The sequence below is a fragment of the Neopsephotus bourkii genome, unplaced genomic scaffold (assembly GCF_033783945.1).
Source record: "Neopsephotus bourkii isolate Nb327-2 ecotype Australia unplaced genomic scaffold, CSIRO-AGI_Nbou_v1 NB_998, whole genome shotgun sequence".
Classification (NCBI taxonomy): domain Eukaryota; kingdom Metazoa; phylum Chordata; class Aves; order Psittaciformes; family Psittacidae; genus Neopsephotus; species Neopsephotus bourkii.
This window is the reverse complement of record NW_026901490.1, coordinates 3,182,391-3,198,802: the sequence shown is the minus strand read 5'-3', so window position 1 is coordinate 3,198,802 and position 16,412 is coordinate 3,182,391. Positions and strand designations below refer to the sequence as shown.

General features: G+C 40.4%; 1 protein-coding gene across 5 annotated transcripts in view; it reads right to left on the bottom strand.

Moving 5' to 3' along the window:
- Nucleotides 1-5,766, bottom strand: part of EML5 (EMAP like 5) — a 106,029-nt gene extending 100,263 nt beyond the window's left edge. For all 5 annotated transcript variants that reach the window (XR_009726480.1, XM_061359954.1, XM_061359955.1 and 2 more), the window contains exon 1: nt 5,260-5,766. Coding sequence is in view for 4 of the 5 variants with exons in the window: in XM_061359954.1 (XP_061215938.1) it covers nt 5,260-5,456 (197 nt within the window). In the remaining variant the exon portion in view is untranslated. The remainder of the gene's footprint in view (nt 1-5,259) is intronic.
- Nucleotides 5,767-16,412: the final 10,646 nt, after the last annotated feature.

The following is a 16,412-nucleotide window of genomic DNA, read 5'->3' as shown; positions in this document are numbered from 1 at the left end:
ACACTATTTTCCTGAAAACAGCTGAACACTGTTTCTGAAAAAAATACAGAGAAATGATTTGCTATTCTTTCTACTTGTCTTGCATTTGCCTTTGCTTTCTTCAAGCATGCAATTTACCTCTCTACAGTCTTGGCTACAGAGGGGCACAAAGAGGAAAAAAAACAGATGTTTTTAACCACTCTAAAGATAGAATTCTTTCTCCTCTGACTTTGTAGCAGGCGATCTGTTAGTTTTTGGTACTAGACCTCGTAACAGTAAAGAATTTTAATGCTTTCTGAATAAATTTTAAAGTTTCATCTATCCTAAAAGCAGACCTCTGCATGAGCCCCAGGGCAGACAATGCATGATTTCTTTCCATATACTTAGCCCAAGACAAGGAAAGACACAGACTTCCAGACAAGTATGGAAATGAACTTATTAGACACAGCCTATTATTGCTCTACAGTGGATAGAGATGGCATTATCAGCAGAAATCCAAGCTTTTTTTCTAGCAGAAGATGCGCCAGCTACTACCTTTAACACCAAAACCTAAACATAACACAAACATCTTAATCAAGCAGTCACTGTTTACTGGTGATAAAGTCGTAGGAAGAATATACAAGAGCACAAGAGCACTACAACTTGCCAGCCAACTCACACAATGGATATTAAAAAAAAACGGGAGAAGGTTAACAGCTCCTCCTTATTATCCCTAGCAGTGTTCAAGGCCAGGTTGGATGAGGCCTTGGGTAATATGGTTTAGAGCGAGGTGTCCCTGCCCATGGCAGGGGGGTTGGAACTTGATGATCTTAAGGTCCTTTCCAACCCTAACTATTCTATGATTGTATTCTATGATTCTATTTCTCTCCCCTTGACAGAAAAACATAGTTCCTCTTTTCTTTCTTTGACCTGCATGGTTGTGTGGCTGTTTTGCACAAACATAGAGATAATGGTGCACAAGGACTGACTTACAAAGAGTGCTGAAGTTTGCATTGAAGAAGAAATGTAATGGAAAACAAAAAATGCATTTTTGCCTAGTCTACTAAAGATTTCAAAAAGATGGCACTGGTTTGATCTTAGGTTGTGCTTTTGCACTTCAGTAGCATCATCAATGCCAGGTGAAAAGTCCAATACTCTAAAGCTCACAAAAGATGACATAGGGCTAGCATTAAGGAAAAAATAAGGAGAAAAAAATAAAATAAAAAATGCATTAAAAGGAAAAATTATTCTAAAAGTCTTCTTGGAGCAGGTCAGCATAGAGAATAGTCCTAGTAACATCAAAGGCTTCTGCCAGCAGCAAACCATTTATAAACGTGGATGAGTTCAGGGTTTCCAGTTTTCCTAACCTCCATCAGAGAAAGTACATAAACACATTTTAGCTAGCCCAGACAAATAAAGAGCCTCAACATGAGCATCAGTTTCCCACATGATAAGCTAATACTCTGAGGGAGCATCTTCTGAAATCTTTGTATAATCTCTGATTTGTATAATCAGGATTAAATATGATCCCCCTAAGGTGTCTCAGACAGGGGAAGGACAGCCTACATTAGTTAACCCATGTTCCTCTAAAACACTAAAATTATTAATAGAGAGCAAAGGAAAAATCTAACCAGAACACATCAAGACACTGTTTCTTCCTCTTCTACCGGAAAGTAAACCTATCTACACCTCACAAGCTAGTTTGGTGATTTATTAAATCCTACCAAACACACAGTGAATATCAGTAACTTTGCAGAAATAATTCATGTATTCATTCAACATTAGTATCTCCTACATACATATAGCCCATGCTGGACAGGGGATCTCATATGCTGCCAAAAAACAGTCAACACCAAGTTATGCTGGTGGCAATGGACAGAACTATCAAGTGACCCAAGATTTCAGGTACAAGATTTTCCTCCTTATTTACTCCTAAAAAACACAAGAAAAAAACTCAGTTATCAGCACTCCCAAAACATGCAAATTTCCAAAGCACTTCTGCATCTGAGTGACAGGGTCCACAAATGCCTGCAAATACCCAGAAGGACATCCACAATAAAAATGTGAGGATACACAAGAAATGGGAGATAAGATTGAAAACATGATACTCTCTGCCCTACAGAACACTGGGTTGGTTTCAGGAAAGTAATTCTCAGGAGAAATAAAAAAAAAAAAAAAAAAAAAAACAAACAAACAAACAAACAAAAAAATATAAAAATCAAAAGCTTACCAGAAAGCGGAAGTCCTTTTAAAGACAGATTGGAACTGAATGACTGAGGTTGTTCAATTCTAAAAACAGACTAATAAAAGAGGCCCCAAGTGATTCTAACTACCTTCTTCTATTTCAAAAACCTGTTTGATAGAACTGAGGGACAGAACACTGAAAAAGCGTTCTCATATCTTCAATATATAGTTAACTGAGGCTGGGGGACAGGGGAGAGAGGGAGTGTGGAAACTGTGATTAAGATTACACATTTATACTGGAAATAAGTTATGTTTAAACATCTAATTATATAAAGAAATCTTACAGAAGGTTTGTAGATTTTTGTTTAGCAAAAGGAGGTAAAACTTCACAGCAGAAGACAAACTAACTCCTAGTTGTAGAAAGAAATTTTCTAAATGAAAATTAGCCCTCCGTTAATCTAATACTGGTGTCTATTATTATAGATAAAGAACTGGTCTCTGTCTTAAGACCTGCAATTCCTTTCTTCCTGACTGATACTTAAAATTAGAATGTCATTCAAAGCATGCTAATGATATAAAAGTTCTCATAATGAAAAGTACTAATAATATCGCCATGTAGCATGCAACATATACTGCTTAGTCTTTGTAGCTATGGAGCTGCGCTCACAGAAGTACGATTCTTTGAATATGTCAGATTTTCAGACATAAGACCTGCTTTCACAAATGAGATCCCATACTTGTAAGAAGACTCTCAATCCTCCCAAAAACATCACAAATGCCTCAGCATTCGGACAGTACTTGCTGAGCCTATTAAAACACAAAACATGATTTTTTTTTATTTTTTCTTTTGCACTACAGCAACTGAATTTGCTATCTTCAGAAAGAAAATTTAGTAACACCGATTACTGTATTATATAATCCCACTTTTGCACCTGCATTCTATTTTAAAAATCCATTTTCCTATTGCTGCACCTTCCTACTATGACTGCTTTAAATATTGAGAACTGACATGCCTAGGTACCCAAGTTTAGTCAGGAAAAGTATGGGATGATGACATTTAAATGGCACTATGCTGGTTTTAGAAAAAGCAGCAAGTAAAACACTGATCACTGCAAATCTAATCTTACTATTAGAAATAGCCATGCTGCTTTTAAATCGAGCACTCTTCTTTAAGCATACTAACATTTCTGCATAGCTTTTGGATGTAAGCAGCATGCAAAATTCTAACTGAATAAATCTGTAATGCTTTAACATACTTAGAACTAAATTCAAAGCAGAAGAAACCCCAGTATGCTGGGTCACAGTAACATACAAATCAAAGTACATACTCATACAAATCAGATAAATCATTATAGTCTTTCTCTCTGCTTTGCTGACTTTTGACACATTGTTTGTTTTAGTACTATTCTGAATAATGAGTTCTGTCACATTTTGGCCAAATGTAGCACATTGTAACAAAACTGAGAAGAGAGTGAGCAAAAAACTGTTACCTCAGGAAAATATAAACAACTTCCCCACTTGTAGCTCAAAACATGTTATTCTTGTACTATAAGGAGTCATACTGAAATGAAGGGTGTAGCTCGGAAGCACTCATGAGTATATGGCATTAAATGTGTAATTATGCTATGGCAGCCTTGGACTTCACATTAAAACTGGTTGTGCTTCCTTAGCACAATGGAAAGTTGAGGATTTGGACTTCCTGCAACACCTGACATTAGACATGGCAAGCACTTCTTCAGCAACACTTTTCCTGGACTAAAATGACAATTTTAAAGCATTAAACGATGCAAATAATAGTGATTCAAACTTCTGATTCAGCAACCCTAGTCCAACAATCTATAATGGTACATCGCCTGCCCACCTTTTTCATCACATTTTTAGCACCAAGGCAAAATGTACCATAGACATGATACCCTTCTAAGAGACATTCACAGCCATACTGCAGAACTAGACTTTTTAAGAAGATTTAAATAAAGAAAAATGTGGCCATTATTAGTAAGTTTTCTATTGTGTCTAAGAACTTAAATGAGAGACATAGCATCTATTCTGCTCTCCACAGGTAATGCCTGTTACACATACTAAGATATGTCTTGGAGTACTAAGCATCATAGAAACAAATTTTGTGCTGAAAATTGACTACCAAATTGTCTACTGTTACCTCTTACCCCAAAAGGAAGAGCAAAAGGAATCAGAATTTAAAATCCATCCGCAATGACACCTACTGGAAGGGACAGGATTGATGACTCAGGCTCACATCTGCCCTTCATACTCCTCAAATTCTCTCATTGATCTCACAATACCACTAGGCTTATAAAAACATCCTTAGGCTGAAAATATATTTAAGAAATGTCACCAGCACATTTGTTCTGCAACATCACTCTGTAATTATTTTTCTTATGTTAGCACCTGCTAACATTCACTGCCAAGTGAACTACTGAGCTACAGAAGAAGCCTCAATTCTGCAAGCAAGGCTGATCTTTTAAGATCACCCTAAAAGTTGTGCGAGTTACAGGCAAGCCACTAATTCCCCACGTAATCGTCGCCTTTTAAATGCGAGCCAAAGGTCTACCTGCTGCAGATTAACCTCCTCCGCAGCCCAAGCACTTCAGGGCACACACGAGATTACTCCTTCTCCTCCCGCCGGCCCTTTGACATTCAGGGGTGGCCGGGGACCGAGCTTCGGCCCTCAGGCTGTGCCGTGCTGTGCCGGGCACACAGGCGCACGAGCGCCTGGACAAGTTTCGGCACCGCGCACCGGGTGGCGACGGACACACACGACACGGACCGTTAAACCAGACAGCCAAAAGCCATTTCCAGGCTGTTTCTGCCCACGGCAAAGCCCAGCAGGAGGCGGGGGGATGTGTAGGAAGAGCTGACTGTCCTTGATATATTTCCATCCGCTCCCCGGATCCGCACAGTGCTGTCCGGACGCAGGAGGCGGACTGCCGACGCAGCCCGGGACGGCACCTGAGGCAGGCGGCGGCGGCCAGGGTGCCACTCGCGCCTCGCTCTAAGGGACCTTGAGGTGCGGTCGGGGGCCGAGTCGGGCAGGGGCGCCCGGAGGGTGCTGGGACCCGAGGCGGGATGCGGCCCGACAGCCCGCTTTGGAGGCTGTACCTGATGATGTCGTCCTGGTGCCCCAGGTAGAATTTCTGCCGGTGCTCCCTGGGGCTGTAGACCACGCCGACCCCCGCCACGAAGTAGACGATCTCCTTCGCCGCCGTGTAGTAGAGGTTGTTGCGGCACTGGTGACCCCGGTAACCGTAGACCCACTCCAGCCGCAGGTGGCAGCTCGGCGCGCTCCTGTCAGCCATGTCCCCCCGCCCCCGCCAGCCGGGTACGGCTCTCCCAGGCCGGAGACCCCGGGGGGAAGGGGGCGACGAGTCGGCCGCCCCCTCCGCTCGGCTGGGTGTCCGCCGCGCTAATCCCTGGCCGCCGACATGAATGCCCGCCGCCGCCGCTCGTCCGCCGCCGCCTCACAGAGGGCGCCGCCAACCGAGCCCGCCTCGCCGCCTCGCGCCGCCAGACATGGCTGCACTGGAACACCGCCCGGGACGCGGCGCGAGGGCGCGGCGCCGCTCCGGGCCCCAGCCCCCCCACTCAGCTCCGCACCCGAGCCTGAGCCTGAGCTTGCGCCTGCGCAAAGGCAGCGCCGTCAGGCGGCGGGGCGGGCCGGGCTGGGGGAGCTGTGAGGAGATGGCGGTGTGCGGGCGGCTTGCGGGACTGTTATTTGTGTGTGCTTGTTTGTTTCCAGGAGAGGCTGTGCCTTCTCCCTCTCCCCCAAGTTTTGTTCGTATTTTCACTGCTCCTTTGGGGAGTATCTTGGCTCCCTGCCTTTCCGTCTGACCCTCGCCGTGTGTGTGGAGACCCCCTCCCGGCCCGCTCTCCGCGTGGCCAAGCCGCACGCCGGGTCCGTTTCACCCAAGAAGAGAATTTCAGCTGTCGTTTTAATGATTTATATTCAACCCTCGAGCCCACCACCTGGCTCAAACACTACATGCTTCCCCGTCCGTGCCTTAACTTCCCCATCACACAACTTTTCACCCGTGGATCTTAAAGCGCTTTACGTGGGGAAGTCACCGTTTCCCGATGTCCCAGGTGGGGAAGTAACTTCTCTGTGTTGCATGAGGCAGGAGTGTGCGGGAACCTCTCGTCACGACCCGGACGTGTTTCCAGCTTTGTCACCCAGTCGAGTCCGTAGGCGGCTAAGTAAATGCACGTTATGGGGTCATGCAAACACCTTTGCACCATGAACTTGAATACTTGCTCTAAAAGCTCCTGGATAACTAGCCTGGTTTGACAATTGTTACTCTATTTTCATTTCAATTAGTGGGAATTTTTCCTCTTAAATCTTTCTTGAGTAAAATTAAGAATTATTCCCTTCATTGTTTTAGAAAAAGAATTCTTTCATAAAAACATGCATTTGAGCATTCTAGTCAATTAGCTTTATATTAACATTTTCTCACAGTCTAGAACACCAACAGATTATATTTATCTCAAGCTCTTACAACAAAGATTTTCATGACACCAGGAACAAATGCAGCTTTCAGTCCCATACGTTTATTGAAAACAACACAAGGTGCATATAACAGAAGTCTGCAGAGAGATTCATGCAGCCTGAAACTGGCATCAAATATACAGCCAATGAAACCTGTCCTTCCATAAAAATATATATATATATATATTTTTTTTTAATAAAAAAGAAAGTGAAAGAGGAAAAGGCTTCTGTCCCTAATCAGTGCTGTTGGTGAATATATACTTACTATCAGATAAACCAAGTGTTATTTCCACAAAAGTCATAAGCAGTCTGTTTCACTTCTATTTGCTCCCTAAACAGTCAGAGCACCTTGGAATCTGAATAGCCACAGTTTCTCAGGAGTCCCTAAAAATGGGAGACTGGAAAATTCCCAACAAATCTTAAGTACAAAACATGCTCTTCTTTCTGTTGCATAGCTGTTCTGTGTTGCTGTCCCCTCTCTTTCCATGGGAATGATGGTTACAGAAAATGTTTATAACAATGCTTAGTCTCCTTCTGGAAGTAATATGGAAAAGAAATGAACAGTCTTCCTTTTGAAAAACAAAACCCCCCAAATTTGCATTTCTACATTTCTTCCCCTTGAACTCCATTGTTTTGAGTGTTGATATGCATTTAATCAAACTGCTAGTAAGATTTTTTGCAGTTCCATAAAGTTACAGATATATTGAGGCTAAAAATAAGATCACAACTGTAAGACTCCTCCCCGCATTAGTTGAAGCTTATAAGAATGTAAGTTTGAAAAATACTGAATGTACATTATGACTGAAATAACTTGTTTCTAGCTTTTAAATGTTAATTGGTTGAATTATCAGCAGACAGGCATTTGATACATATTTGGCCTCTGTTGTTGCAAAAGCTCTTTTAGAAGTAGAAGCATTTTTGTGATACAAATTAAGAATATATTAATTTTCTTTTTACTGCACATTTACTGCATGTTTAAACATGAATGTACAAAAAATACGTAATTGTGGTGTCTCTACTTCTACTCTATAAATATGTACTTTTGTTCAGTTATTAAGGTGACATTCTGGACCTCTTGAGATCAGTGCTACATGAGGTATTAATCTTAACAGAACTAAAGTTTTAATCTTGTGCTCTTACTCACAACTCAGAAATTAGACTAAGAGAGTATTTGGTTAGTGAAAATGAACAGGCTGGTTTGAGCCGCATATTCCAAAACCACTGCTAGTAAAAGGGAAAAGAGAAAACAGAAATCAGGGAGAAACTTCAAAGTGTAATGACATTGGCTCTATCAGGAAGTTGCAGATCATGTTTCCTGTAATGAATGGGAGAACCCAAAACCATAGTCATGTGTGTGCAATGCAAGGAGTATGGAAGCAGCTGCATGGCACACCTACGCAGCCAGTATTTCCTTTTGATTGTTCTGGAACTGACTACCATCTCTACTACGAGGGAATGTCTGAGCGAAAGTTCCAGGAGGAGAACTGTTCATTGTCATGTTTTGCTAACCTGCATAAGTGGTGCAAGTGAAATTTTACACACACAGCATCTGTTTTTGCCAGGAATAGGGAACAGTGTGGTATCACCTTTTCCTCTACCTTTACTCTGCCTAGTTTTTACACTGGGCTTCAACACACATAATTCCTTTTGCTTCTACTGGCCTTGATATCTCCACACAGTAGGACTGACTGGTGCTGGGGAGTCTTCACATCTGTAAGTCACTAGGACCCATGACATCCCTCTGCCAGCTGTTGTGTGCATTGCAGATATGCGCTAGGACTCTGACACCAGCTCCATTATCTTCCCCGGCAGGCACACAAACTGCGGTGGCGTGGCCTTTCCAAGCTCTCCCCGAAGCTCACGACTCACACACAGCTGCCCCGCGAGCTGAGCCTGGCGCTGTCCTTGGTGCTGACCTCAGTAGGCGGGATCCGTGAGGGCAGACGGGACCTGCAGGGAGAGGAAAGGTACGACGTATTAGGCCGACGGTTACAGAAGGAAATAAACGACCTTTTAGCCATATAATAATTTTATATGCTTCCAGTAAGGTATTTTACAAGTGAAACATGGTGTTTACTTATTTTGACACAGCTCCCTATGATGGGTTTTATATCTTTCCTATGATGTCAGATACATCACTGCAAATTGTGTTTAATTAGTATGCACTGACACCAGTACATCACTTCTCTAAATAAAATCAAATAAGTGGCTTTTTTATGTCTCACAATGTGTGCTTATAAGAAGATGTACTTGCTAGCATATTGTAAATATATTTACAATGTATCTCATGTTCTGCTAAATGGAACAAGGCTTAAATAAGTGATTTCTTAAACAAATACTCTTGGAACAGCTAATTCCAGAGCACACAAGATGAGGGATTATTCTGTTAAATCCTAAGTAATACAGAGTAGCTGGTTCAAGTAATAATTATATAATATGAAGCAGATGAGCAACAGTGCCAACTTTAGTTTCAACATCCTTGAGGACAAAAAGGTCTCAGTCTATTATGGGAACACAATGTCTGAAAATAATATAATATATTGCAAAACTAACAAACCTATTTAAGAGAGAAAGTAATGGGAATTACCTGCTACAATTTCATAGCACCAAGGCAAACACTAAGGATCACAAAGGCCTTTTACTATTGGATAAAAATCAGAAGTCAAGGAAAAAAGGCAGCATCGCAACCTCAAACACTGTTTGAATTCAGTTTGCTATTTCTTCTTAAGAAAATGGAAAATTTAATGTGAGGGTTTTTTACCATATCAGACAACACATAAGATGCAAATTTGTAAGAAATTTTAAAGGACTAAGTTACATTATTAAATTAACAGTAGAGTTGCGTTTGAGTTTTTTCTTAGTAACATTAAAAGTAGAAAGCCTTGGAAATAATCAGTAGGTCTACTGCATCATCAAGAAGCAAAGGAATAAATGAAGGTTAAGAAAACGGCACAGAAAAATAGTTATTGATTTCTCACATCACTGCTCAACACAGAAGAATCTGGGAGATCAATAATGAAAGCACGTACAGGGTATGGTCACAGAAAGATATCTTTGTAACAGGGTGCTGGAAAATTGTTACACTGTGCCTCCAAAAATTCTGATAATTTCAAAATGTAGCTGACATGCTCTGAAGAGAAAAACTCGATTGCTCTTTAAAATCATGTCCTGCATTAAAACATCATCCAGTATGTAACCATTTTAAAAGCAAGTTCTATTATAACCTTGGTAACTACAAATACTTTTATTTTCTTTTGGTACTGATTGATAAACTACAGACAATGGTTGGAATGAAAATGAAACAACTGTATATGTATGAAATTAAATATTGCAGACATTAATTTGTCCTTCTGCAAGATAAATTACACCTTGATGATCATAGGAATTGTATTCATTTGGTAAACATTCATTCTGGGCACTGGAAGAAATGTGCACCCTATTGAAAAGACAATGCAATGTAATTTTCACAATGCAGACAGCAACTGGGGCTGCAATACATTTATTCATGGAAATCTGATTTAGGAATGTCCTCACTTAATGTTTCCTAGCACAGGGCTGATAAAGGATAGACAAGATACAGACGTTATTGAAATTAAATCCATCATCATTAGTATAGAAAGCAACAACTTCTGGACATTCTAAAACAGAAATAAATCTGGTTAGGACAGAAAGTGATGCAAGTACAACCGTAAACAATACCAGCTGAAACTGCAGAAGGCACACACTTACATAAACTGTATACTGGCTTATTTCGCTATAACATTTTTTGCCAAAAGATCTTGTTTTATGGTCTCCCCTGTAATCCAAAGTTCAAATCTTCTCTTTTGAAACAGAGAATAGGGTTTCTACCATTATTTCAATGGAAAAAACTCAGGCTAAGAATTTCATCACAGCACGTATCTTTTTCCAAGTAAATGCAAAAATTACCTTACACATTTAGTTCTAAATTTGAAGTTGCTGTAGTAACATTATTTGTAGTATTAGTCCCAAAAGTAAGGTACTAACATTTGTATTCTTTCTAAAAATGTCTATCACAAGCTTTAAAAATCAGTCCTAAAATCTGTGTTAGCACACGGGAATAGTTCACTAAAAAAAAATTCTTCTTAGTCTGTAAACAATGAAAAAACTGTTTCAGACTGCCAACAATCTGACACCAGAATGCATTTTGAAGTCACTCAGTAGAGCACTCAGTTTCTTTCAGCAATGACATCGGGTTTACACAACATGGTCTAGTTGCCCCACACACTTATATCTAAATAGCTTTTTTCAGCTTGTATTTCATGTACAATTATATGTGTACTGAAGACATTCATCTAGGTGATTTGAAGAACTTGTATCAAGCACCAGCACTTGATATGATAACCTAAATAGACTTAAATGCAGCACATAAAAAGAAGCTGATTAAATCCCAATGCATTTTCTATCAATAGACGTGATGAAAATCTGATACTGAACTCTCAAAATCAATTGATTTCAACTGTTGAATACACTAAGTATAGAATGCAGTTATGTGACAGCTGTCTTTGGCTCTATCTTATGATCAAAACCCATGTGAAGAAACACCTTGTTTACATGCAATGATAATTTTTTGACCTGTTCTCAATTTTTTCTTTACAGATAGGGTAATGGTACTATGATCAACCCCAAAGCTTGTTAATATTGGGTTTTGGGGGTAAATTAAAATTTCAGCTGGCTAATGCTAATTATTAGATTTAAAATTGTCAGGTCAGGAGGACATCTTTTTCCACAGAAGTTGACAATGTTTCAAAATACAATACACAACACTGACTTTGCAAAAGCTCTTGAAAAGCTCAGCTGTCAAAAGGAATCATAAAAGAGCTTAGCCATAAGTCACTACTTAGAATCAACGTACAATAATGCAGGTTTATCAAACATGACATAATTTGCCAGTGATAATATAAATATCCAGAAGAACTGAAGGAAATAACATATTTAAACTTTTAAAAAAGTAACAGTATTAACTATCACAAGGCTGAGAAACTAAAAAAAAACAGCATAGCACTATTAATCAAGAAGTGGAATGCAAACATTGAATTAATTTCATTGTATGACTCCATACTATCAGATTTGGCTAAGTACTGGAACAGGCTGGTTAAGGACAGAATAGATGGCCCAAAGAGGCTGCGGCTTCTTTGTCTCAGAGAGTCTCTAATCTCTGCTGGCCAAGAGATTAGAGCAACCTGAGCAACCTCATACAACTTTGAAGTTCACCCTGTTTTGAGTGAGAGGTTGAATTAGCCTTCAAAGATCCGTTCCAACTTAAATCATTTTTTGATTTAGGTACTCATTTGTGTAGGCTTGTTCCCCACAGTATATATTCAGTGTACCAAATGAAGTAAAGTAAGCCTACTTTAGGGATAGCAAATACTTCATTTTAAGTGATTCCAATTGTAATAGAAAATACGGGAAAAAGACTGCTACACAATATAACTTTTTAGTGTAACCTAGTGTACACAATCCTCTGTAAAATAGCCAATCCTCACAGTAGGAAAAATAGATATTTTTCCCACATTTTTGCTCTAAAAATGATATATTACTAACAGAACAGTTTAACACTTCTAAAAGGATGAAAGTAGATTTGTGGCGGACCTACATTGCTTTTTGGTGGGAGCTAACAGGTATGTAACAAATGCTGATGATGGAATGGCTTTGTAGACTAAGTACCAAGTCTGTATTCTCTCTCAAGTGCTTTAATATATATATTTATAGAGATAGATATGAGTAAACCCATTTATATCAAGCTTTTCAGATATGACTGTTAGTATTATTACCAGAGTTCCTACTTCGATACTTAGGGTCCGCTGCAAATAAGTGTGCTAGGCTAGCTGCTATAAACTTGAAAAGACAGAGTCAAGCCCAGGGGTGTTTTAAGCTAAGTATCCAGTCATCAGTGAATCCTTTGCAATTTTTTGCAACCTATCTTTAAATGGAAATAACATACAAGCCTTTTCATAGGTAGCTGTTTATAGCTGCATTGATTCCTGCTAGTGTGATGAACACCAATCTATATTCAGTGCAGCATACAGAGCATCTTCATCAAACAAGTAGTGCCTCATATGAACCACCGAAGACAAAGAAGAAGGTAACAGTAGCACTTGAAAAACATCCTGTTCATCCTGCACACTAAAGGAGGTGTGCATCCAATCACAAAAGTTGTGAAGATCGGCTGAGAAAGTTGGGGCTGTTCAGCCTGGAGGAGAGAAGGCTGCATGGAGACCTCATAGCAGCCTTCCAGTATCTGAAGGGGGCATATAGGGATGCTGGGGATGGACTCTTCATTAGGGACTGTAGTGATAGGACAAGGGGTAATGGGTTCAAACTTAAACAGAGGAAGTTTAGATTGGATATAAGGAGGAAATTCTTTCCTGTTAGGGTGGTGAGGCACTGGAATAGGTTGCCCAAGGAGGTTGTGAATGCTTCATCCCTGGCAGTGTTGAAGGCCAGGTTGGACAAGGCCTTGGGTAATATGGTTTAGAGCGAGGTGTCCCTGCCCATGGCAGGGGGGTTGGAACTTGATGATCTTAAGGTCCTTTTCAACTCTAACTATTCTATGATTCTATGATTCTATTTGGTCCACACATGAACAGAACAGGAAAGATCTAAGGTCAAATGAAATTTAATGGCAGGGGACCTGAACAGTACTGCCACCTAAGTTCTGTTATCAACTGCTGGGTTATCCTTTTTCAGCCAGACCATGGTAATCATGGTTAGGTTATCATGTATGATCAGCAAGAAGAGGCAGTATTCTTATTTATGATAGCAATAATTGCTGTTGATGTTTATTGTTATCTTGGCTGGTCACAGAATTAAATCTGCAGCTGCTGCTACAAATTACTTTCCCCAGTGCTGAATCTAAGCCTCAGCATAAAACTCTGCTCTTAATGCAATTTCATTTGCATGATCTCTCCTAATTTTCTAGCCAGTAAGAAATGGGTTCTGAAAATAGCATGTAAAGATGGAACTTCCTGTTTGTACTCTTCTGCCACATCTACACACCTTCTCAAAAAGGAGGCAGTTGGCATGGCCTGGTCTTTAGTCCTGTTTGGGTTCATTCAAAGCACACAAAATAAACCTCACTCTGTGCTCTGTTGCTCTCAGTTCTCCCAATGCCAAATGTATCTGAATCATTAGAATGAACCCTTTTTGCATGTCGTCTTTCACAATGCCAGTTCTTTTTCAAAGGCAGGACAGATGTCTCTAGCTGAGGCAATCTTCAGGTAGATATGTAACATCAGTGTTAATTTTCAAGCTCTTGTTAATTGTATTGCCCAGCAAATTACATCTTTATTCTGTCTTCTTATGTCTTGAGAGCGATGAGTAACTGACAGAAGCAGTAGCCTGCATCTGAATGCTTTAGCTACTGAGGGACACAAGACATTTCTCCACAGGCTTGTGTAAGAAACATTAATATACCAACAGAACTTTAGAAACTATTTTTAGGTTCTTTTCTTGGTTTTATCATAAGAATGTGAGTTCATGATGAGAGATAAGGCCCGAGAATTAGCATTCCTAGTTCAAGAAATAAGTATGATTACTTTATGTGTAGAAGACCTGCATGGGAGACTTATAGAGAAAGGCAAAGTCAGCCTATAGCATGTGTTTTTAAAATGAAAGGGGTCTTAGATACCAGTGGGTCCTGTCCTACTCACCTCTTCCATATGCACATTGTAAGAAACTAATTCATGTATCTCATACTCACAGTTTAAATGTTAAGAGACTGATGCAGAAGAATCATAAGAAAATTTGAAAAATGCAAATAATTTTAGGCATACCAATAATTTGTTCTGTAGGAGTGTGTACAGAAAGAAAACATTAAATGCATCTATCCTTTCAGACCCATATTCAATATCAGTTTAAAGTACACTTGTCAGTAGGAAGAAAAAACCTTTATCAACATAAAAGGTTAAAATGCAAAGCAGATTTAAATCTCTAAGCAACATTTATTCAACAAAACCTATATTTTATAAAAAGCAATTATACAAATCCATGTGTTTTATTAATAAACATAAATAATAAGGGATTCCTGATATTCAGTAGAGTTCCCTGATACTTTTATTTAGAAATAATTATAAGAATTATTTATTGTAGCCTGTCTCAGGGACATCTAGTTTTCAAATGAACAATAAACCACAGACAGAAGAGGCTTCTTGAATTATCTGTTCTTGGTTCAAGTAAATGAGTGCAAGGTTCAAATTACCCATGAAACAGTGATACCATCACAATAGAATCATAGAATAGTTAGGGTTGGAAAGGACCTTAAGATCATCAAGTTCCAAGCCCCCTGCCATGGGCACGGACACCTCGCTCTAAACCATATCACCCAAGGCCTTGTCCAACATGGCCTTCAACACTGCCAGGGATGAAGCATTCACAACCTCTCTGGGCAATCCATTCCAGTGCCTCACCACCCTAACAGGAAAGAATTTCTTCCTTATATCCAATCTAAACTTCCCCTGTTTAAGTTTGAACCCATTACCCCTTGTCCTATCACTACAGTCCCTAATGAAGAGTCCATCCCCAGCATCCCTATAGGCCCCCTTCAGATACTGGAAGGCTGCTATGAGGTCTCCATGCAGCCTTCTCTTCTCCAGGCTGAACAGCCCCAACTTTCTCATCCTGTCTTCATACAGGAGGCACTTCAGTCCCCTGATCATCCTCGTGGCCCTCCTCTAGATTGTTCCAACAGTTCCATGTCCTTTTTATGTTGAGGACACCAGAACTGCACACAATACTCCAAATGAGGTCTCACGAGAGCAGAAAAAAGGGGCAGGACCACCTCTTTCAACCTGCTGGTCACACTCCTTTTGATGCAGCCCAGGATACAGTTGGCTTTCTGGCCTGTGAGCGCACACTGAAGCCAGCTCATGTTCATTTTCTCATTGACCAGCACCCCCAAGTCCTTCTCTGCAGGGCTGCTCTGAATCTCTTCTCTGCCCAACCTGTAGCTGTGCCTGGGATTGCTCCGACCCAGCTGTAGGAACTTGCACTTGGCATGGTTAAACTTCATGAGGTTGCCATCAGCCCACCTCACAAGCAAGTCAAGGTCCCTCTGGATGGCATTTCTTCTCTCCAGCGTATCAACTGAACCACACAGCTTGGTGTCATCGGCAAACTTGCTGAGGGCGCACTCAATCCCACTGTCCATGTTACCGACAAAGATGTTTAACAAGACCAGTCCCAACACCGATTCCTGATTGACACCACTCATTACTGGTCTCCAGCTGGACATTGAGCCACTGACCACAACTCTTTGTGAGTGAATACTCCACATGTAAATAAAGCAGCACCACTGAATTTCCTCTCACAGAAGATGAGAATTGTCTCTCTAAACATACCAGCTAAGGCCAGGTTGCTTCTAATACAATGAACATGCATAGTATTGGGGTAGCAAGTGTTAGAAATACTTGCTGGACTACCAGTCTTACTTCTATGCAGTGTTTGAGAAGTATATGAGTGTGCAAGAGTGCCTCTATGTGTGCCAGAAATAAGTATTCAGATCCAGATTTGTCTGGAAATAAATATCATAGGCAGATGATTAGGTTGAGTTGCTCAGTTGAACAGGTTCTCCCAGTTTGATGTCACCTGACTTCATCTGCATCAGATTACATTTTTTTATTTCCCTGAAGGTAATCTGGTCATAGGCCATGACTCTAATTCCTGACTTTTTAGTTTTGATATAGTTACACTGGAGGGGTACTGCCATACAGAACTCTACAAAGCACAGGACTTTGCATATCTTATTCCAGGATTT